The sequence below is a fragment of the Vulpes lagopus genome, chromosome 24, assembly GCF_018345385.1.
Source record: "Vulpes lagopus strain Blue_001 chromosome 24, ASM1834538v1, whole genome shotgun sequence".
NCBI classification, from domain to species: Eukaryota; Metazoa; Chordata; class Mammalia; order Carnivora; family Canidae; genus Vulpes; species Vulpes lagopus.
This window is the reverse complement of record NC_054847.1, coordinates 3,043,049-3,067,100: the sequence shown is the minus strand read 5'-3', so window position 1 is coordinate 3,067,100 and position 24,052 is coordinate 3,043,049. Positions and strand designations below refer to the sequence as shown.

Genomic DNA, 24,052 nt, shown 5'->3' with positions numbered 1-24,052 from the left:
AATTCTGAATGAATACATGTATCTAGATCATTTCACTCTTCCCATCCTACTACCACTAAAATTATAGACCGGATACAGACAAAAACATTTTTGCTTTATTAATTAAATTCTTCTAGAAAACACATTTAAAGATTAATCTCCTAGGATACTCCCATAATGCTGCAAAGTGTAGTAGAGTATCTTCATCCCAAAACAGCATTAAGGAGCACACACAAAAATTATATAAAATAAAGGTATCTTTCATCTGCATTCATGAAACTCACATTTTTCTCCACAGTAATTATGGATCTGCATTCTCAACTAATGTGCTTACCAACACCCCAAATACAATGAACATCTGTAGCAGCTGCCATGGAGGGGGCCACTAGCAATGTACCTGCAATCTACAGTCCACATGGGGCTCCCATCTCTGACTCTGTGACTTGACCGCTACACTCTAAACAAACTAAATGGGTCAGCCATCCAAAGTAAATGCTAAATGTGGATATATGTTTTCACTAGTTCTCTCATGGATCAGACGTTATAAAGGACAAAAGCAGGAATGCCTGGGTGGCTCAGTGGTTTAAGCAGCTGACTCCTGATTTCAGCTCAGGTAATGATCTCAGGGTCCTGGGATTGAGCCCCGCGTCAGGTTCCACACTCAGTAGGGAGTCTGCCTGACGCTTCTTTTTCCCTCTCTCCCTCCCGCCACCACACCCACTCAGGTGTGTGCACACTTGCTCTCTAAAATAATAATTTTTTGAAATAAATAAAGGACAAAAGCAGCTAAGCATGACCTACACAACTTAAGAAAATCAAAACTTTTTTAAATGTAAACTTAGTAGCTAAAGACAACTGTCAATAATCCTCACTATATATTCAAACTCATTGAAGGATGGACAGAATAAAAACAAATGAACAGATTCCATACCTATTACCCTGCTCCAATTAAATAGTATAGAAGCCTTCAAATGTAAATACCTAGTTAGTTTGGGGTTCTCTACAGTATAAATTCCTTGAGGATGAGGACACTAATAGTTGACACAGAGCATGGCAAAGAGCAAACGCTTGGTAAGTACCGTTTAATGGATATCATAAGATTAAAAACTTCATCTGTAACTAAACCCACTAAGCTGCCATGGTTGCATTCTCTGCAGATTTCTTTTTGGAAAACAGTCCTTGTTTTAACAAAGGCTACCAAACACAAAAAATGTGGATTCTGGACTAATGTGAATTCTAACCTGAAATCCATTTAAATTCACTTACTGTGTATTATACACTTACTGTGTATTAAATTCACTTACTGTGACGTTATACTGTGACGTTATACTGATTTCTTTTTGTAGCTATTTTTGTTGTTTTGTACTATTCCGACTTACCTACTAACCAGGTCTTTTTTTCCCCTCTATGAGAATACTTTTTCTTTTTTTTTTTTTTTAAGATTTTAAGATTCTATTTATTCGTAAGAGACACAGAGAGAGAAAGAGAGAGACAGAGACAGAGACAGAGACACAGGCAGAGGAAGAAGCAGGCTCCGTGCAGTGAGCCCGACGTGGGACTTGATCTCCAGGATCACACCCTGGGCTGAAGGCGGCTCTAAACCACTGAGCCACCTGGGCTGCTCAAGAATTTTTTTCTAATAAAAAAAAAAGAGTATTAACTGTTTGGTATCACAGAATAAGCATAAAGGAAAAAAATATCGTTTCATTTTCCTTTTAATTATGAACCATATTAGTACATCTTGTTCTTATTTTTAATATTCTTTTAAATTGTATTTTAAGTACTAGAAAACATTTTAAGGCACTGATGATTTTTTTTTCCAGTTTTTCCCTTGAAGAGAAAACCTGAATATTTACTTCACACATTTATTAATAATTGGATTGTTTACTTCTCCAAGATACTACTGCTTTTGGGAAGGAAAAGACACTAGTTTAAATCACAGTAACAAAATATTAACATTAGTGATTCCGTTCTTCCTGAGTTTGCTAATGTGAAATATGGACATTCTGGAGGAGGATGTAGATTGGTACCTTGGATTACTGCCTATGGTTTTGATGTGATCCCTTGTATGTTCTAATGTTACCTATTATCAATTTTAACAATGAGGACTAAGAGTCCAGAACAAGTCTCAGCTTGTCTAAATTACGTTAAATAAATCACACAATATTTTCATGCTTAATGAATTCATTTCAGCCTCATTCATGAAATCTACTTCCTTCTGCCTTAATATTGACGCATTAGTTGTTAGTTGATATAAATCCTTTCTGGAAACTAAAAACTGAGTCCAAAAACCCATTAAATAGAACCTAAATTTGAGAGAAATGACTTATTTGTGTGACTTTACACAATGAAATATAATAGTCCATAAAAAGGTTTTCCTCCTCTAATAATCTAAAATGAGAAAGATCTTAGAAAATTCACTTACCTTGCCTGAACATCCTCACATCCATCCCCCATGACAACACACACACATACTCGACACTATTAGATAAAGAGGAGCCCAATTACCAACCTAACCAATCCCAGCTTAAATTTCCTCATTGCTTCAATTCTGGAAAACTTTAACAAACTTTAAACAAAGTTTAAAGAATAATGGTTCTCTTAGAACTCAGGAATTTATACTATGCTGGAAAAAAAATGGAATTGGGTAATTACATAAATGAGTTTTGCTTGTCACAGGTCCACAAAACTAATAGACTTTATAAGCTTTTTCCCAGTACCCACACTGTGGAAGGGCATGCATTGGGTTTGTCATGGTTAACTCACAGAATCACAGAATCTTTAACTTGCAAGCAATTTTAAACAACATAATCTTACCCTAATGTCTCTTCTACCACATTCCTGCCAAGATGCCACCCATACATAATGGCAGAACCACTCACCAGAAATCCTTCAGAAAGCATGAGAAAAAGAAACTGAAAATGGAGAAACTTTCCAATTTTTAGAAAATGGGAGAAGGTCCTGAAACTACAGATCAGTTAGCTTGATGTCAATCCTCAAGAAAACTCTAGAAAAAATTATATAAACAAAATGGGAGACCTCAGAAAAGAAAAAGCAATTCTAGGAGCTAGAACATATACAACATGAACAAGTTATGTCAAGCTAGCCTCATTTTTCTTGATAGACCTACTAAACTGGTAATCAAGACAATATTGTAGTCTTAATGTATTTTGGCATTTTAAAGTTTTCCATCATATAATTTTAGACCAAACAAAAACAAAGATATACCTGGTTCCCCTAAAATCATACCATGAAATAAAGAATCAAATTCAAGCCTGTTTATACAGGAAAAGGTTCAACAAAACACTGGTAGGAGAATGGGGAAGACAGGGGAGAAGGCCCATAAAGAGTATGTTATCCAGCAAGTTACCACTATGGTTAGTGGAACCAATCCATCCCTACTTCCCATCCCATCCTTGAGTCTCATTCCCATCACCCCCCTGGCACCCCTACCTGTACCTTGAGCATAGGTCCTACAACTATACCTCTGAAAAGCCCTCAGAGCCTAAGGGGCTGGCAGCTGGAAATCAGGCCAGCACAAAAGAAATAGTAAGTGCCAATACATTAGGGCCAGGCAACAAGACGTGTTCATGGCTAATTGAAAACCCAAAAAGTATTGAAAAAATAATGTTAATGAAAAAATAAAATGTTAAGGTATTACTATAGTATGATACTCATCACTTTGTTCGGGGATAATATTTGTTTGGATATAGATTTTTATTTTATCAAAATATTTTCTGCTTTCAGCTGTAAGTGGTTTCTCTAGACAAACTACATTTACATATTTTTTGCTTTAAATTAGTAATAATTCATTTGAAAATCTAGTATTTGAAAATATTTTATTTGCACAATTCTTTAACATTTGCAAAGCACTTTCACATGTTTTCTCCAGTTAATTTCTAGTAAGCTCTCTACCTTTCTTCATTCCCATTAGCATTTTTTTCTATTCCTAAACATATTAGTCTTTTCGTCTTAGGATCTCTGTAGGCACTGTTCTCAGCTGCTCTCTCTACCAGCAATGTTCTTCTCCTCAAACCTTTTGCAAGTCTGACTACTTTAAGTCTCAGTAATGAAATAACGAAATATTACAACCTCAGTTCTTCCTTAGTATTATCTAAATCTGTTTAGACACCTACTGTCTTGCCTTTCTTTTTAATGATATTTTATGCATGTCCTTAAAAGAACTTCATATATTTGAACAACTCATCATTTAATTGCCTACTTCTACCGTAAGTCTATAAGCTTCATGTAGGGTGCAACTCATAAATCACAGCATTATGCCTGGCAAATTCAACAAGTATTTTCTGAGGAAAACAAGAACAAATTAACTGATCACTAAATTGTCCCTGAAAATTTCAAAATTCAAGATCTTGAGATCTCATAGGATCTGAAAGAAACCTCAGAGATTATCTCATCCAATCTGAATTTTGCAGAAAGTTCAAAAGAGGATTTTCCAGAACACAGAGCTCCTCATTGCCAGAGCAAGCCCTTAAATTTACACGTACTGACTCACAAACATAAACATAATGATCTAATCAGGTCCTAACCAACACAAAAAATTTCTTTAAAGTTTTAACTAAACTATCTGACTACCAAAGCTCTGTTGTCTCTACAGCCAAGTGTAGAGTATAAGAAAAAAAGATAGTTCATCAAAAAGTACAGAGTTATAAGAAAACATAAATAAGCAGCAAGTTTTTTTAAAAAAGATTTCATTTATTTATTGAGAGACGGAGAGAGCGCATACCACACGCGTTCACACACGTGGCAAGTGGGGAGAGGAGCAGAGGCAGAGGGTGAGGGAAAGAATCTCCAGCAGATTCCCCATCCAGCGGGGAGTCTGACTCAGTGCTCAATCTCACAAGCCTGAGGTGACCACCTGAGCCAAAATCAAGAATTGGACACTTAACTGACTGAGCCACCCAGGTGCCCCAGCAGCAAACTTCTAAGTAATACATATATTTCCTCCTTCGATATATTCTTATTCAATTATTTGCATAGTAGCACCTATAAATACTTTCCACAATGGAAAAAATACATTTCACTTAAATTTACAGCTTTACTTGTACTATTTTATTTCTCTAACATACCACATCCTTATTAATCCCTAAATAAACATTCCTAAAATAATCTCTTAAATGAACATAGTACTTTCCAAAATAACAGCTACTGAAAGTTAAACTGTATGTTTACCTCATTATTGGTATAATGGAGATCCATAGACTGTCCAAAGGCAATTTTAGCCTTAGATCTCAGATCTTCCAGTTTAACTGGTCTGGAGAACTGAAGGATTCTGCATAAACAGAATTTAAAGAGAATTAATTTTCCTAGACATAGTTAAATAAGATAACATACTTGTAACAGTTATCTCTTGGATAGAGAAACACAAAATTAAGTCTGAAACTATTAAATGAATATTGAAAAGCAATTGTAAAATGATCATTGAAGAAAGTGATTAAAACTAAAGTTTAGTTAAGTATAAACTAACTTAAGTATAAACTAAGTATAAACTAACATAAGTATATCACCTATGTGATACCTATATAACGGAATGCAATGAAACTGTTAAAAAGAATAAAGTGTTCCTCTTTGTGGGTTTAAATTTTGATTTCTGTACCCTTATCAACTCAACATTTTTGAGCACCTACATGTAAAGATATTCCCCAAATAAATATTTTTTTAATTAAAAATTTGCAATTCTAGTATTTTCTTCCTATGCTACGAAGGATTAGCCTTAGGATTAGCACACACCTAAGCTTGGAGATTACTAAACTGTAAACTTTGTAAGGGGGAGGGACCATGTCTGTTTTGCTCACGTTATTCCTTCAAGGCCTGGTACTTACAGTACTTAATAAATACTGCTCAGTGAATGGAAAAGAACTGAAGAAATATCCATAAAAGAACAATAAGTAGGGTAAAAGTAGATTGGACAACTGGATGGTATATATGGTATACCCCATTTTTTACAGACATCTCTGTGTAAAACAGTTTTACATCTTTAGGTTATATGACTTATGAGCCTTTTTAAAGTCCTTAAAATAGATAGCTCTTTCATTAAATTGAATGTAATCAGACACTAATAACAGAAATGAAATCCCACCTTCAACTCCTACTAGGCCTTGTTAGCAATTTTGTTGTCAACCACCACCACCACCACCCCTCACCATTGCACTAAGATACAGATACCCAGTGGAAGGTCAGACTTATCCCTATGCTAATTAATTTATAGCCACCATTCCAACTTATCTTCCTCAGTGTTACTAAGTAAATACATGTCATATGATTGAGGTCTATTGAATCAAAATTATGAATGTTAATTCCACATACATAAGTTCTATATAAAATCTGAAAAAAAAATCTGAAGGGATGATATAATTATGATAAGGAGAAATATATTTACTTTCCCCTGAGTAAAAATAAAAGGAAATGGTAATATTTAAAGGCTGCATTATGCAATGACCTTTTTACTTCCCAAAATAAAAACATTAATTGCTCCTAATGTTTAGCCTAAATTTTGAGATTCTATTTTAAATATATGTTATACATTATGAAGGACTATTCTATTCCATTCTCAATTTGTAAGCCATGAACCTCCACTAAAGTCCACAAAAAGCCTCTAATGGCTTTAATTATGATTAATTTGATTAAATCAAGAAACTGATATGTAATATTTCTTTCCTTACCTTTTTTCCCCTCTATGTTCAAATTTGACTCGAACGTCATTCTGTAAGAAAATGATAAATCATTTCAGAGATCAGATAAAATTTCTAGAATTTCTAGGTCTTTTTTTTCTTAGTCACTCTTTTTTTTTTTTCCTTAGTCACTGATTAAAGATAGAGTGGAAGGAAAGGAGACTTCATTTTCAGTGTGAACTCCAATCAACTGATAGTGTCTGCCAAAGAGCTGATATAAGAATTGTGTTGCTAAACCTGAGCTGAAAGCAAAGAGCACCAAGATCTCTCAGTGTTAGCACCATGGGTATGAGATACTTGCTAATCCTATTAGAGGGAAATGTAGAATATTATATTCCCACTTTCTGTGTTGATCATCCCAAACTTTATAAAAATCAAAATGACGTTCATTTGCAAATAGACTATTTTTAAATAAAAACAATTTGCTTATCTTAAGTGCTTTAAGAATGGATGAAATATCAGCATTAGAGAGCAGCTACCACATTAAATGAAACTCTACCATTTTTAAAAATGCCCATCTGTTTGGAAAAATGTATGACAAACAACAAAATATCTGACTCAAAAGCTAGACTTAAACCTTAACAAACCGTCTATAAGATCAAGATACTCAGGACAAAGAACTTATATAACAATATGTACTTTTTAAAATATTAAAACAAATACCTGCTTTGTTGGTGATGAAGACTTTGTTTTTCTGGTTTCCTGTAAAGATAATGCTGGTCGACTGGCTTTATGAAGAACAGCCAAATCTTGCATGATTGAGTTCAAAGCTTGCTGATCATCTAGGCATTTTCAAAGTAACATAAACACAGAATTGTAATTTCAATATGTATTTATCATAGATATTAAACACAAAGCTGATCATGAAATTTAATGCAAAATACATTACATTAACACAAAAAATGCCTCTAGCACATTTTTCAATGCCTACACTTATTTTGGTGAAATAAAATTTTAATTATTTAAAAACTGAAGACAAGTAACATTAAAGCTGCACTAGACTCAAGCATTCGCATCACACTAGGTGTGACAAAGGCAAGATAAAGTCATTCTGATTCTTTTAACAATGTAACATCCTAGTATATGTGTTAAAACAGCCCCATCATAACAAGTTACTTTCTGTGACTCCTTAATAAAACATCAACAGAACATCTAAAAGTTTAAGCAAGTGGGGTGGGGGAAAAAGACCTTCATCATTATTTGGCATTTATGTTCAAAGTACAGAATTCCTTTTAGAGTTTTTCATCAGTACTTCAAGTCAGAAACAAAAAGCTTTATCTGTGGATAATGACCTACTGATATTTGGAAGTGTTTTCTTTAACTTCCTCACCATAAAGTTCAACAAGACTACACACATTTAACTGACTATTTAACAATCTCAGCCAGTAACAACTTAAAAGGTAAAAATGTAAGTAAAACACATTCCTTAGAAAAAAAGCAGTGAATCCATAAAACTGAGTGAAAGGATAATGAACCATGAACTTTTTAATTTCTTCCAAATATATATCAAAAATTTCTAAGACTATAAGCATGAATCTCCTAGTAATACCAATTACATGCTCTCTGGAAAAGGTAGGGATGATTTAATTGATTTTCATTAGTAAATCAATTCTACTAATGATAATCAGCAAATGATCAACAAAGGAATTGAGGGGCTTTTACAGCTTACATTTTAAAATTTACTGTTCTGGTGACGAGTAATTTATGTTTCAGAGTAGTAATAATTAAAACATACTTTATCTTGTAAGGAGAAATCACTAAAAAGAATGTAGCAATTCAATGGCTTCATCAGCCCTTCAAACACACAAATAGCTGACTTCTCTAATGTATTAATTTTTTATAAGACTCAATATATTCTGTCCTATAATGAAATTATTTGTATATTAAAATTAAAGTTAATGATGCCACAAGTTTATTAACAAATGCCATGTTTAGAGAAAATATTATAATCCCTCATAAACTATTTTTTGTAAAATATAATTTTATCATGTTAGCTTCGCCAAATAGCAACTGAGCCAATTGGGTATAATGTAATCACAAAGTGTGTTCTGTCCACAGGTCTAAGCCAGACCATGTCATTTATTGATAAAAATAAGTCTGCCCTTAGAGGAAAAAAATAAGCTGAGAATGATCTCAATTAGAATAAAATTATCTCATATAACCCTCTTAAGAAAGATAAGATCCTCAATCTTACACTGGGGAGAGGGGAACTCTAATACTTAAACATATGTATTCATGTTCTAATTATTTTCTTCATTAGGAAAAACTTAAACACTTGAATTTAAGTCTTTTCTCATGTCTAACATCACAGCACCAAAATAAATGCCTGGCTTAAATCTCTTATCACATTTACATATACCAATTTCCTTGTTTAAAAAAATGAGTATACTTTTTCTATCATAGATATAAAAAAAGAGAACCATCTGAATAAATAACTTCTTAGTGAGATGACATGTAAACAAAGGGCAATTTAAAAGTCAGGTTTCTTTATCTAGTATTCTCTCTGGATATCAGACTCTAAGTAAGTCCCAATCCATCTTAGCAGTTTTTTTGAATGTCCCTATTAGGATATCCTGCATGAAACAGTCATTCCAAATCTGTAAGTTAACTCAAAAAGTGCTCTAACTGAAAAGCTATTAAGTAAATAAATATAAAACATTATGTAAGTCTACCACATCTTAAAACTTCTTTATAAAAATGTCATACACGTGAAGAAAAATGTTTCTTCCCCATTTTATCCTTTAATTACAAACAAAAGGGAACCCTGTTGGGACCCTTCTCACTTCTGAGAGCTTTCTCTGTATCTTTACTTAATAAACTTTTATCCCTTTAGTCAAAAATTAATTAATTAAAATAAAATAGTAAGAGACAAAAAAACTCACCCATCATGGCAACCAGCTCAACAATTTGAAAATTAGGAAAATGGTTCTTCCATCAGCATTCTTTATTGCCTTAGGAGGAAAAAATGAATATATCAGAAATTAAAAAAAAAAAACAGAAGGGGCAAACAAAAAAATCAGAATAAATAACACTAATGAGAATAATACAGTATTACTACTTTACACATTGTGCTAGGAGGAGTGCTTTATTTTTGCAAGATACTCCACTCCATTACTGAGAATGAACTAAGGATAATTATTACACCATATTAAATTTAGCTCAGTATTTTTCAGGCTCTTGTCTATCTAAGCTAGAAAAAGAATTTTTCAAAGTAAAAAATCTTTTGATCTCCCCCCACCAAGTCAGAAATCTCTTCTTTTTTAATTAAAATATTTTATTTATTTATTTGAGAGAGAGAGCAGGGGGAGAAGCAAAGGAGGATGGAGAAGGAGGTAGAAAGAATCTTAAGCAGACTCCATGCAAAGCCCAATGCCGGGCTTGATCTCATGACCCATGAGATAATGACCTAAGCCAAAACCAAGAGTTGGAGGCTCAATTGACTGAGCAACCCAAGCACCCCAGCAAAGTCAAAAATCTTGAGAAATAACCCAATAAACTCAAATTCCTACAGGGCAACTATAAAAATGAGTAGAAAAGGTCACATTCAGAGACAAAAAAAGGAGAACATCAACTAAAAATAGAAAAGATCCACAAAATTTCTCTCTTCCATAAAAGAAAAAATTGTCAGAATCAACATTTTCAGAACCCTGGAATTACCCAAAGGCTTGCAGCAATATGGGCAGCATTTAAGAATCTTGGTAAAAAGAGAGTCTCTAACATTTTCTATTCCTATCTTTCACCCTTATCCCCAGCTCCAAAACAGCAAAGTAAACCACGAAAATAAGCAGCTTGACTGCCCCTGGAGAGGGCAGAATGGAACTAGAACTTCTTCAGTCTGATTCCCCAAAAAATGTCATATGACCTATCTAGCAGTTGGCCAGTAGACCCAAGAAAGGCTGACTTTATTTAACCTGACTCAAAATTGTTCCATTGCAAAGAGCTTGGAGTGTTTGCTGAATCCCACCAAGAGTGGGGCCCAGTGGTTCAGTGTGATCCTGGGGTCCTGGAATTGAGTCCGGCATCAGGCAACCTGCGGGAAGCATGCTTCTCCCTCTGCCTATGTTTCTGCCTCTGTTCTCTCATGAATAAATAAATACAATCTTTGAAAAAAAAAGAAAGAAAGAAAGGGAAAGCAAGCAAGCTACCAAGAGCAACTGCTGCATATCTCAACCATCTGAGAAAGGGGAGAACTGTTGGGGCAAACAATAGGTTTTAGACAAGTTGAGGAATGAGATTTCAGTAAGGACCTCTGAATATAGCTCCAACAGATTCCTGGGACTCTAGAAGTCACACAAATGCCCAGAACTGTTGCATAATCAAGAAAGGCCAAAGAAGGCCATAGGCTTTCACTTGACAACTAAACCAACTGAGGATTCTTCTTCTTCAGTGACCACACACAACACAAAATATAAACTTAAAAAAAAAAAATCACTGCCCCAAAGTCACTAAACAAATAAAAACAATAAACAAAAAACAGTGGGGTAGGAGGAGAATCTGAGTTCCAGGGATGACACACTAGTTTTTCAAGAAAAAATTGTAAGATATATAAATACAGCATGACCTATACACAAGGGAGAAAAAGCAATCAGTGGAAACTGACCCTGAGGGAGCTCAACTGTTGCACTAACTAGACAGATTAAATCAGCTATTTTAAATATTTTCAAAGAACTAAGGAGGCCATGACTAAAAACTAAAGAATGTATGAAAATGATGACTCATCACACAGAATATAAATAAAAAGCCAAAAATTTTAAAAAGGAACCAGACAGAAATTTCAGAGTTGGAAAATATAATATCTGAAACCAGTAAGCACACCAATATATGCATAATGGATTCCCAAAAGAGGGGAAAAATAAAGAGGCAGAAAGAAGAATATTTAAAAAATAGTGAAAAACTTTCTAAATTTAATGAGAAATAATTTCATTCTCAATGAAATTGAAATCTCAATGAAATGAGAAATGAAATGAAATCTCAACAATTTCATTTCTCAATTTCATTGAGAAACAATGTACACATCCAAGAAGCTCAATAAACTGCAAGCAGGATAAAATCAAAGTTATCCACACGTAGACACATCACAAACTATTGAAAGATGAAGAATCTGAGAGCAGCAAGAAAGAAGGAACTCATCATGTAAAAGGGTTGCTCAACCCATTATTGATAACATAATAAGGCAGAAAGCAGTAGGTAACATTCAGAGTCCTAAAAGAAAAAGACTACACCAAGGAAGAATTCTTTATCTAGTAAAACCACTCTGCAAAACTGAAAGCAAAATTAAAACATTCCTACATAAAAAAAAAAAAAAAAAACATTCCTACATAAACAACACAGAGAATTCATTACAACTGGAGTTTCCCTGTAATACAAAAGGAGCCCTGGGTGCCTCAGTGGTTTAGCGCCTGCCTTCGGCCCAGGGCGTGATCCTGGAGTCCCAGGATCGAGTCCCACATCAGACTTCCTGCATGGAGCCTGCTTTTCCCTCTGCCTGTGTCTCTGCCTCTCTCTCTCTCTGTTTCTCATAAATAAATAAAATCTTTTTAAAAATAAAGGAGTCCTTCAGGTTGAAATATAAAGGATACTAGACAGTAAATCCAATTCACATGAAGAAAGAGCACCAGTAATGGTAATTAGATATCTAAAAAAAACACAAAACGTGTTGTTTCTTTTCATTTCTTCTATATGTGAACACCGTGTATACAAAAGCCATCCCAAAGATGTCCACATGTCATTTCCTAGAACACTTGCATATATATTACCTTACATGGCAAAAGGAACTTTGTAGATAAGATACATTAACAAATTTAAGATGAGAGGATTACCTTGGATTATTTGGTCAGACCTAACATAATCACAGGGATCATTATAAATAAAGGAATAAGAAATAAGCAGGAAAGTGAGTGTCAGAGTGATGCTGCATAAGAAAAGCTTGACCATTGTTGGCTTGGAAGATGGAATGGGATAGCCATGAGCCAATGAATACAGGAAATTGCTAGAAGGAAGGAGAGGCAAGAAAAATGGATTTTCCCCCAGAGCCTCCAGAAGGAATATAGCAATGCTGACACCTTGGTTTTAGCCCAGTGAGACGTATATTTGACTTCTGACTTCCAAAACTAATTGTTTTAAGCCACTAAATTTGTGGTAATCTGTTATAGCATGTGTAGTGAGTATTTAAGACCACACTCAATTTCTATGACTTGCTAAAGAACTCAACAGACTCAGCAATATAGTCATACTGACAAGCTATAATTTATTATGGCAAAAGGATACACAGCAAAATCAGCAAAGGGAAATGGCACACAGGGCAAGGTCCAAGGAAGGTCAGGGCTAGCTCTTAAGAATCTTTTAAAAATAGAGTTACAAAGGATATACTTAATTCCTCCTCCTCTCCACCCAGAAATGAGTTAAGACAACACATGGAAAATGTTGCCAACCAGGAAAAATTAGAGACTCAGCACCCAGGGTTTTATTATGAGCTGATCAATAGGTACCCTCTGCCTACCACATACCAAAATTCCTCACAGAAGAAAAGCAGACATTCAGCATAAACTATATTGTTTGTGTAAGCAGCTTAGGCACAGTGAGCCATTCTTATCAGTTAGGCAGGTGTAGACCCTAATACGTTCTCAGATGCTAGCCAAGAGTGGACCTCTTAAGCAGTCCATTCTAAGTATATGCAGTGAGGCCTGCTATGTTAATTCTTTTCTACACAAGCAACAACAAAAAATACACAGGTTTAAAGAAACTGCATAAAACAATAACATGAAGTGTTTTGTTAGTACAAAACATATAATAATTTGTATAACAATAATAGTACAAAGAAAAGAATTAAGTTATATAAAAGTGTATATATGCCTCTTAAGTTGATATGAACCCAAATTACATTGCTTTAAGTTATTAATTTTAATAACAGATCAACTCTAAAATTTAAAAAGTTGCAAAAGAAACCGAAGAATTAAATTAGCATACTAGAAAATATCTAACATGAAAGAAAGCAGTAATAGAAAAATGAGGAACAAAAAACCCCCGTAACACACATAAAACACAAAGTAGATGTAATTCTACCCATGTGTAATTACATTAAATGCAAGTGGATGAACAAACTATTTAAGGAATAGGGATTAGCATAAAAGATTAAAAAAACACTGATCCAACCACCATATGCTGTCTACCACAGACACACTTCAGACTCAAAGACAAAATAGGTTGAAAGGAAAAGGATGGAAAAAGATATAGTATGCAAGCAGGAGTCAGAAAAGACCTGCAGTGATACTTCTTTTGTTTTTAATTTAAAGATTTTATTTATTCAGGAGAGAGAGAGAGAGACGATAGACAGACAGACAGATGCAGACTCCATGCAGGGAGCCTGATGCGAGACTCGATCCCAGGTCTCCAGGATCACGCCCTGGGCTGAAGGCAGGCACTAAACCACTGAGCCACCCAGGGATCCCCAATACTTCTATACTAATAGAAGACAAGATGGAATACAAAAATTGTTATTAGAGACATTTATAATGAAAACATGGCCAGCTCATCAACAAGATATAACAATTATAAACATGTATACACCTAACAAGAAACTCTCAAAATACAAAAAAAAAATAGAACTGAAAGGAGAGGGAAACCTGGGTGGCTCAGTGGTTGAGCATCTGCCTTTGGCGCAGGGCGTGATCCTGCAGTCCTGGGATTGAGTCCCACATCGGGCTCCCTACATGGAGCCTGCTTCTCTCTTTGCCTCTGTCTCTGCCTTTCTCTCTGTTTCTCATGAATAAATAAATAAAATCTTTTTTTTTAAATGAAAGGAAAAACATAATTCAAAAATAATAGTCACATATCTCAATGCCCCATTTCCAACATGTGTAAAACAGAAAAATCAGCAAGAAAACAGAAGACTTAAGTAACACTATAAAACTACAATTAATAGACATCTATAAAACACTCAACCCCAAAACAGAAGAATATTCTTCAGAAATGCACATAAAACATTTTCTAAAACAGACCACATGTTAAGTGATAAATCTAAGTATAAATAAACTGAAGTCATATGAAGTACGTTCTCTAACAACGCAATGAAATCAGAAACCGATAACAGAAGGAAACTGAGAAATTCACAAATGTGTGAAAATTAAACACACCCCTCAAGAACCAAATGAGTCAAAAAAAAAGTCATGAAGGAAATTAGAAAATACTTTCAGATAAATGCAAATGAAAACAAAACATACTGACATTGGATGCCCCAAAAGTACAGCTTAGAGAGGAATTTGTAACTGCAAATGTTCATATTAAAAAAAAAAAACCTGCCTCTTTCCGTCTCTCATGAATAAATAAAATCTTTTAAAAAATAATAAAAAAAGAAGGATCTCAGATAAATAGCCTAACATCTACCTTTTTTTTAAAAAAAAAAAAGATTTTATTTATTCATGAGAGACACAGAGAGACAGAGGGGCAGAGGGAGAAGCAGGCTCCATGCAGGGAGCCCGACATGGTACTTGATCCTGGAACTCCAGGATCATGCTCTGGGCCGAAGGCAGACGCTCAACCGCTGAGCCACCCAAGGGATCCCCCGCCTAATATCTACCTTAAGGCACGGGAAAAAGAAGAGCATATGAAACCCAAAGCAAGCGGAAGGAAGGAAATAATAAGGATCAGAATGGAAATAAACTAGAAAATAAAAATACAACACAAATTTTTAAAATCAATGAAAAACTTGGCTCTCTGAAAAGAGAAATACAATTAATAAACTTTTAGCTAGACTAACCAAGAAAAAAATAGAAAAGACACAAACAGCTAAATTCAAGAATTAAGACAGAGTATTACTACCAACCTTACAGAAACAAAAACAATAAGGTAATACATGGACTGTATTTCCAATAAATTAGATCACCTGGATGAAAGAGATAAATTACTAGAAACTACCAAAACTAACTCAAGAAGAAATCTGAAAACCTAAATTCAATATAAAAATTATGAGATTGCCGAAAGTTTTTCATTTCTAGTTCAAATAGAAGTCCAAACCAGATGCCTTCAAACATTTAAGGAAAAATTACCATTGATTATTAAAAGAGAGAGAAAGAGAGTATTGAAACCATTATTACTCTAATAACCAAATCATACAAAAACATTACAAGAAAACTAGATATCCAAATGAATAGAGATATAAAAGTCCTCAACAAAATACTAGAAAAACCTAATCCAGAGCACAAGAAAAAGGGATTATACACTATGAACATGTGGGATATATCCCACAAAAGCAAGGTAAATTCAGCATATAAATATCAATGTAATAAAAACATTAAAAAAATAAAAGACAAAAACTATATGATCATCTCAACAGACACAGAAAATGCATTTGCCAAAACCAACTGACTAAAATACTCAAAAGACTAGGGAGAGAAGGGAATTTCCTCAAGTTGATAAAAGGCACCCATGAAAAATCCACAGCTAACATCATAGTTAATGGTGAAAGTCTAGGTGTCCCCTAAGATTAGAAATGAGACAAGGATGTCCAGTCTTGCCACTCCTTTTTAATACTGTATTGCAGGTTCTATTCAGAAGATGTGACAAGAAAATGAAATGAATGGATTCAGACTGGATAAGAAATAAAAAGCATCCCTATTTACAGGTGATAATACTGTATACAGAAAATCCTAATAAATTCACAAAACAAAACCATTATTAGAGCTAATGAGCAAGTTCTGCACAGTTGCAGGATGAAAGATTTTTAAAAATCAGTTGTATTGGGATCCCTGGGTGGCGCAGCGGTTTGGCGCCTGCCTTTGGCCCAGGGCGCGATCCTGGAGACCCGGGATCGAATCCCACGTCGGGCTCCCGGTGCATGGAGCCTGTTTCTCCCTCTGCCTATGTCTCTGCTTCTCTCTCTCCGTGTGACTACCATAAAAAAAAAAAAAATCAGTTGTATTTCCGTACACTAATACTTTATGAAAATGAAATTAAAAATAAATTCCATTTGAGTATTAATCAGCCATTAAAAAGGATGAAATCTTGCCATTTGCAACAATGTGGATGGAACTAGAGAGTATAATGCTAAGTGAAATAAGTCAGTCAGAGAAAGATAAATACCACATGATTTCACTCCTATGTGAAATCTAAGAAACAGAACAAATGAACAAAGGAAAAGGAGAATGACAAACCAAAACCAGGTATTTATATACAACAGGTGGTGGTGATGGTGGTAAATAGATGAAGGAGATTAAGCATACACTTACTTTAATGATCACTGAGTAATATACAAAATTGTAGAATCACTATACTGTACATCTGAAATTAATTTAACACTGCATATTAGCTGCTAAAATTCAAATAAGATTTTTAAAAATCACATAAAAATAAATTCCATTTACAGTATTAAAAAATAAATTATTTAGGAATAACCTTTCGGCCAGAACTGCCATCTTTCAGTAATTCGCCAAAATGACCAACACAAAGGGAAAGAGGAGAGGTACCCACTATATGTTCTCTAAGCCTTTTAGAAAACATGGAGTTGTTCCTTTGGCCAGATACATGCAAATCTGTAAGAAAGGTGATATTGTGGATATCAAGGGAATGGGCACTGTTCAAAAAGGAATGCCCCACAAATGTTACCATGGCAAAACTGAAAGAGTCTACAATGTTATTCAGCATGCTGTTGGCATTGTAAACAAATAAGGGCAAGATTCTTGCCAAGAGAATTAATGTCCTCATTGAGCATATTAAACACTCAAAGAGCAGAGACAGCTTCCTGAAGCTTGAGAAGGAAAATGATCAGAAAAAGAAGGAAGCCAAAGAGAAAGGTACTTGGGTCCAACTGAAGTGCCAGCCTGCCCCACTCAGAGAAGCACACTTTGTGAGAACCAATGGAAAGGAGCCTGAACTGCTGGAACCTATTCCCTCTGAATTCATGGTATGATAAATGTAAAGAAAATAAAAGACCTCAGGGTTGTTTAAAAAAAAAATTATTTAGTAATATATCTAAGAAAAAAAACATGTCAGGCAGCCTGGATGGCTTGGCAGTTTAGTGCGGCCTTCAGCCCAGGGTGTGATCCTAGAGACCCGGGATCAAGTCCCATGGCAGGCTCCCTGCATGGAGCCTGCTTCTCCCTCTGCCTGTGTCTCTGCTTGTCTCTCTGTGTCTCTCATGAATAAATAAAATCTTAAAAAAAAAAAAAAGTCTTGTATATATTGTTTATAAAATATTGAAAAAAATTGAAGGTCTAAAAGTACAGAAAGGCATCTCATGTTCATGGATGAAAGACAGTATTTTCGGGATCCCTGGGTGGTGCAGCGGTTTGGCGCCTGCCTTTGGCCCAGGGCGCGATCCTGGAGACCCGGGATCGAATCCCATATCAGGCTCCCGGTGCATGGAGCCTGCTTCTCCCTCCGCCTGTGTCTCTGCCTCTCTCTCTCTCTGTGACTATCATAAATAAATAAAAATTTAAAAAAAAAAAAAGACAGTATTTTCAAGATAGGAATATTCCCAAAGTGATCTACAGAATCAACGCAATCTATCAAAATTCCATTGTTTGTTTGTTTTGTTTTTTTTGCAGAAATGGAAAAGCTGATTTTTAAACTCATATGGAAGTACAAGAGGCCCTTAAGAGTCAAAACAATATTGAAAAAGAAAAAGTTGGAAGATTCACATATCCTGATTTCAAAGCTTACTAAAAAGCTACAGCAATAGCTGGAGTACTCCCAATAGTGGGAGTACTGACATAAGGATAGATACTAGTGGAATAGAAAATTGAGTCCTGAAATAAACCCAAACATCTGTGGTTAAATGATTTTTGACAAGGTTGCCAAGACAACAGTGAAAGAACAGTCTTCAGTAATGAATGTCATTGAACAACTGGATAACCACATGCCAAAGCATGAAGTTGGATTCCTACCTCATACAGTATGCAAAAAACTAGTTCAAAATGGGATCAAAGACCTAAATGTAAGACCTAAATCCATAAAACTCTTAGAAGGGAAGAGAGGTATAAATCTTCATGACCTTGGATTAGGCAATAGTTTCTTAAATATGATACTAAAAGCACAAGCAACAAATGAAAAAATTGGTCTTCATCAAAACTAAACATTTTTGTGCATCAAAGACACTATCAACACAGTGAAAAGACAATCCACAGACTGGGAGAAAATATTTGCAAATCATATATTCGATAAGGGGCTAGTATACAGAATATACAAAGAACTACTACAATTCAACAATAAAAGGACTAACCCAACTATAAAATGGACAGTGAATTTCAACAGCTATTTCTCCAAAGACAATACAAAACTAGCCAATAAGCACTTGAGAAGATGTTTACTATCACCGGTCATCAAGGAAATGCAAATCAAAACCACAATGGCACACTACTTTACACTCAATAGTATGGCTATAACCAAAATGACAGACAATGACAAATGCTGGTGAAAATGTGGGAAAACTGGAATTATACGAATCACTATTTCAATTCTTAGGTACATATCCAAGAATACTGAAAACATATAATCACACAGTAAACATGCACACTAATATTCAATGCAGCATTATTTATAAGAGCTAAAAAGCAGAAACTTCGACATCTATCAACTGATGGATGAATAAACAAATGGCATATATCCGTACAACATGATATTAATTCAGCCATTAAATGGAATGAAGGACTGATACATGTCCCAACATGGATGAATTCTAAAACATTATGGTAGGCGAAATAAGTCATATAAAAGGTCACATATTGTATAACTGCATTTAATGAAATATCCAGAATAGTCGAATGTATAGAAACAGAAAGATTAGTGGTTTCCCAGGATGGGAGTATTGGAAATAGGGAATGATTGAGAATAGGTACTAAAAAAGGTCATGATATGTTCTGAAATTAGACAGTGGTAATGGCTGTACAACTTTGTGAATATACTAAAAACTGAGTTATATGTATACTTTTTAAAAAAGTGAATTTTACAGTATATGAATTATATCTTGGAAGAACAGAGGGAGAAAGGAAGGGGGGAAAGAAAGAAGATGGGAGAGAAAGAAAAGAGGTAATATAAGTGGGAGATGCTGTTAATAACTAGAGATCATTTGCCCATCTAGAAGAGCAACAGCTAACTAAGCTCTACTCAACAGCTGCCTACAGGAATTTAGGCAGTTATTGTCAGATATGCTGATTTTTCAAAAAGCTCCAAATTTTAATGTAAGATGTCCTCATTTTCAAATATTAGCAGTTAATTCAAAATTTTTAAAAATCACTGTATTTTCTTTTTATGCTGTCACCTTGCATCTACTGACATTATTTTAGTAATTCTCTACTGGGGGTGGCATGCATACAGTTTGAAAAAACAAATATTACAATGCTTTAATTTTCTTTTTAGTTGTGATACTATTTTGAAATGTCAAATAACAGTAAAGAATTTTTAAAGAAAAATTTAAATATATATTAATACATGAAATATAACAAAAAAACATAAAAACGCCCCTTATCTCATCCCGGCAATACTATATCCAAAGGTAATTACTATGCTACCTCAGGTTTTAGAGCATTTTAAATAAGGCAAATATAGAGCTAAATTTTAAATAGTTAAGAAACAAATATCTAGGCTAAACCCCTATTTTACAAATGAGAAATCTGAGGGCCAAAAAGATAATATAATTTACTTAAGGTCATAAAGCTGGACAAAGTTAGGACGTGAATATTCATTTATTTCTCACTGAAACTTTCTATAATACTGTGTATATCATTCAAGTTCACCTTTCAAAATGTCTAACATGGGAAAGTCTACCATCCATATACACACAGAGAATGTCACAAAATGGTTGAGGATAGTTTATTCAGTGTACTGTCTTTCTACAAATCTAAATTCTCAACAGAATTTTTCAGTTTTTAAAAATATTTAAGTCAAATCTTGATTAATCTCAAAAATAAAGTATTGTAAACACAAAAATTTTTCTAGTCCAACAAATCAATAATATTCCTTTCAGGAAAAACAATAAAAATTCCCCAAACCACAACAGTTAAGTCAAAGAGGCATAAATCCAATGGAAGTCGGCTCAAGGCTGCACTTATATAGACAGCTACAGTACTTTTACCAATATTCTGAGACTAAAATTGGCAAAAACATGGAAATATACAAAATTGAGCATACAAAAAGTTAATAGGAAAAAATAAACAAAGGTGAATCACATTTGTACCTGAAAGTTCTTATGCACAACTTGTCATTTTGACATTTATTACTATACACTAGTTTTGCCTGTTCTTAAATTTCATATTAATTAATCACACAAGACATACTCTTTTGTGTTTATTTCACTTGATATCTGTTGTGGCTCTGAGATTCTTCCACATTACCTATATGAGTATTTTGTTCATTTTCACTGCTCTGTAATATTCCATTATATGATCATATCTCTATTATCCACTCTATTACTGATGGACATAAATGTTGTTTCCAGTTTTTAACTATTACAAAAATAGGGTCTACAAACCTCCTTGAATATGTCTTTTAGTAAATATAAACACATATTTCCACTGGATATACATCCAGAAGAAACTGCTAGGTCACTAAGATATGTATTTCAACTTTAGCAGATATGGCCAAAGGCTTTTTTAAAGTAGCTGTCAATCTATATACTTCTACCAGAATGTAAGAGAGCTCCAGTTCTTCCACATCCTCACCAACCGTTAGTCATTCTGGTGATTATGATATATCTCACTACAGTTTTAATTTACACTCCGCTAATAATTAATGATGTTGAGTACCATTTCCAAATGGCAGAAGGAATTTTAAAAGCATAATCCTATTACATGCTGTCTACAAGATCTAAGGATATGACAGGTTGAAAGTGAAAGGACAGAAAAAGATAACCCATGCAAATGGTAACTTGGAGAGCTGGAGTAGTTGACTATACCAATATTAGATAAAATAAACTGTAAGTCAAAACTTCTAAAAGATACAAATAAGAACTTTAAATATTGACAAAATGGTCAATTCCTGAAGATTTAACAATTATAAACAAATATTTGCACCAAACAGTAGAACTCCAAAATATATGAAGTATGGACAGAATTAAAAAAGAGAAATACATACCTACACAATAACAATTAAAAGTTCAAACCCCACTTTCAAAAATAAATAGAGCAACCACTCAGGCCAACAAGGAAATAGAGGACTTGAACAACACTATAGACCAACTGGACCTAGCAGACCTATATAGAACACTCCACTCAACAACAGTAGAATACATATTCTTCTCAAGTCCACATGGAATATTTTTCTGGATAGACCATATATCAGGACACAAAAAAAGTCAATAATTTAATAAGATTAAAATCATACAAAGTATCTTTTCTAATCACAGAGGAATGAAACTAGAAATAGAAGGAAAACTGGAAAATTCACAAAGATGTGGAAGTTAAATAGCAAAGTCTTAACCATTGTTTCAAAGAAGTCACAGGGAAATTAGAAAATATCTTGAAACAGACGAAAATGAAAACATAACCAAGACAAAGAATCGTATAGCTGGGGATCCCTGGGTGGCGCAGCGGTTTAGCGCCTTTGGCCCAGGGCGCGATCCTGGAGACCGGGATCGAATCCCACGTTGGGCTCCCGGTGCATGGAGCCTGCTTCTCCCTCTGCCTGTGTCTCTGCTTCTCTCTCTCTCTCTCTCTCTCTCTCTGTGACTATCATAAATAAATAAATAAAATTTTTAAAAAAAAGAATCGTATATCTGTAAATACTTAAGTCAAAATAGATTTCAAAGCAACCTAACTCTAGTTTTGTGGACTGTTCCCTTCACTGTGCAAAAACGCTTTTCATCTTGATGAAGTCACAAATAGTTCATTCTTCTTCTGTTTTCCTTGCCTTTGGAAATGTGCCTAGCGGGGCACCTGGAGGGCTCAGTGGTTGAGCATCTGCCTTTGGCTCACGTCATGATCCTGGGGTCCTGGGATCAAGTCCTGCATCAAGCTTCCCATAGGGCGTCTGTTTCTCCCTCTGCCTCTGTCTCTGCCTCTCTCTGTGTCTCTCATGAATAAATAAAATCTAAAAGAAAAAAAAAAAAAGAAATCCGTCTAACAAGAAGTTGCTATGGCCAAAGTTGAAGATTGCTGCCTGTGTGCTCCTCTAGGATTTGGATGAATTCTTGTCTCACATTTAAGTCTCTCATCCATTGAGTTTGTCTTTGTGCATGGTTTAAGAAAATGGTCAGTTTCATTCTTCTACATCTACATGTAGCTATCCAATTTTCCCAACATCATTTGTTGAAGAGATTGTTTTTCCTTTGTTGAAAATTAGTTGACCATACGGTTGAGGGTCCATTGCTGGGTTCTCTATTCTGTTCCATTGATCTATGTGTCTGTTTTTGTGCCAGCACCATACCGTCATGATGATTACAGCTTTGTAATAGAGCTTGAAGTCTGGCATTGTGATGCCACAAGCTTAGGTTTTCTTTCTCAACATTTATCTGGTTATTCGGGGTCTTTTCTAGTTCCATATAAATTTTAGGATTATTTGTTCCAGTTCTGTGAACAATTTTGATGGTATTGTAATAGGGATTGCATTGGATGTGTAGACTGCTCTGGGTAACATAGACATTTTCACAATACTTATTCTTCCAATCCATGAGCATGGTATGTTTTTCCATTTCTTTGTGTCTTCCTCAATTTATTTCTTAAGTGTTTTGTAGTTTTTAGAGTACAGTTCCTTTACTTCTTTGGTTAGGTATCTCATGGTTTTTGGTGCAATTATAAATGGGATCGATTCCTTAATTGTTTCTTCTGTCTCACTGTTAATGTATAGAAATGCAACTAATGTTCTATGCATGGATTTTATATCCTGTCAAATTGCTGAATTCCTATATAAGTTCTTCCAGATGTCCACTGACAGATGTATGAATAAAGAAGGTGTGGTATATATACAATGGAATACTCAGCCATCAGAAAGGATGAAATCTTACCATTTACATCAATGTGGATGGAACTGGAGGGTATTATGCTGAGCAAAATAAATTAGAGAAAGACAATTATATGGTTTCACTCATATGTGGAATATAAGAAGTAGCACTAAGAATCATAGGGGAAAGCAGGGAAAACTCAATGGGAAGAAATCAGAGAGGGAGACAAACCATGAGAGACTCTTAACTATAGGAAACAAGCTGGAGGGGAGGTGGGTGGGGGAATGGGGTAACCAGGTGACAGGCATTAAGGAGGGCATGTGATGTGATGAATACTGGGTGTTAAATCCAACTAATGGATTACTGAACTCTACATCTGAAACTAATGATGTATTATATATTGGCTAATAGAATTTAAAGAAAAAATGCCAACCTCTTAATTACTAAAAGAAAAACTAAATCTAAAGCTTACAGAAAGAAAGAAATAATAAAGGTTAGATCAGAGATGAACTACACA

At 34.6% G+C, this 24,052-nt stretch overlaps 1 protein-coding gene across 3 annotated transcripts in view; it reads right to left on the bottom strand.

Moving 5' to 3' along the window:
- The window catches only part of MAP3K2 (mitogen-activated protein kinase kinase kinase 2), a 93,427-nt gene that overhangs the window by 38,234 nt on the left and 31,141 nt on the right, over window positions 1-24,052 (bottom strand). For all 3 annotated transcript variants that reach the window (XM_041739690.1, XM_041739692.1, XM_041739691.1), the window contains 4 exons: window positions 9,551-9,619; window positions 7,332-7,450; window positions 6,660-6,700; window positions 5,170-5,269 (listed from right to left, as the gene is read on the bottom strand). In XM_041739690.1, the coding sequence (XP_041595624.1) occupies window positions 5,170-5,269; window positions 6,660-6,700; window positions 7,332-7,450; window positions 9,551-9,557 (267 nt within the window). In that variant the 5' untranslated portion in view covers window positions 9,558-9,619. The remainder of the gene's footprint in view (window positions 1-5,169; window positions 5,270-6,659; window positions 6,701-7,331; window positions 7,451-9,550; window positions 9,620-24,052) is intronic.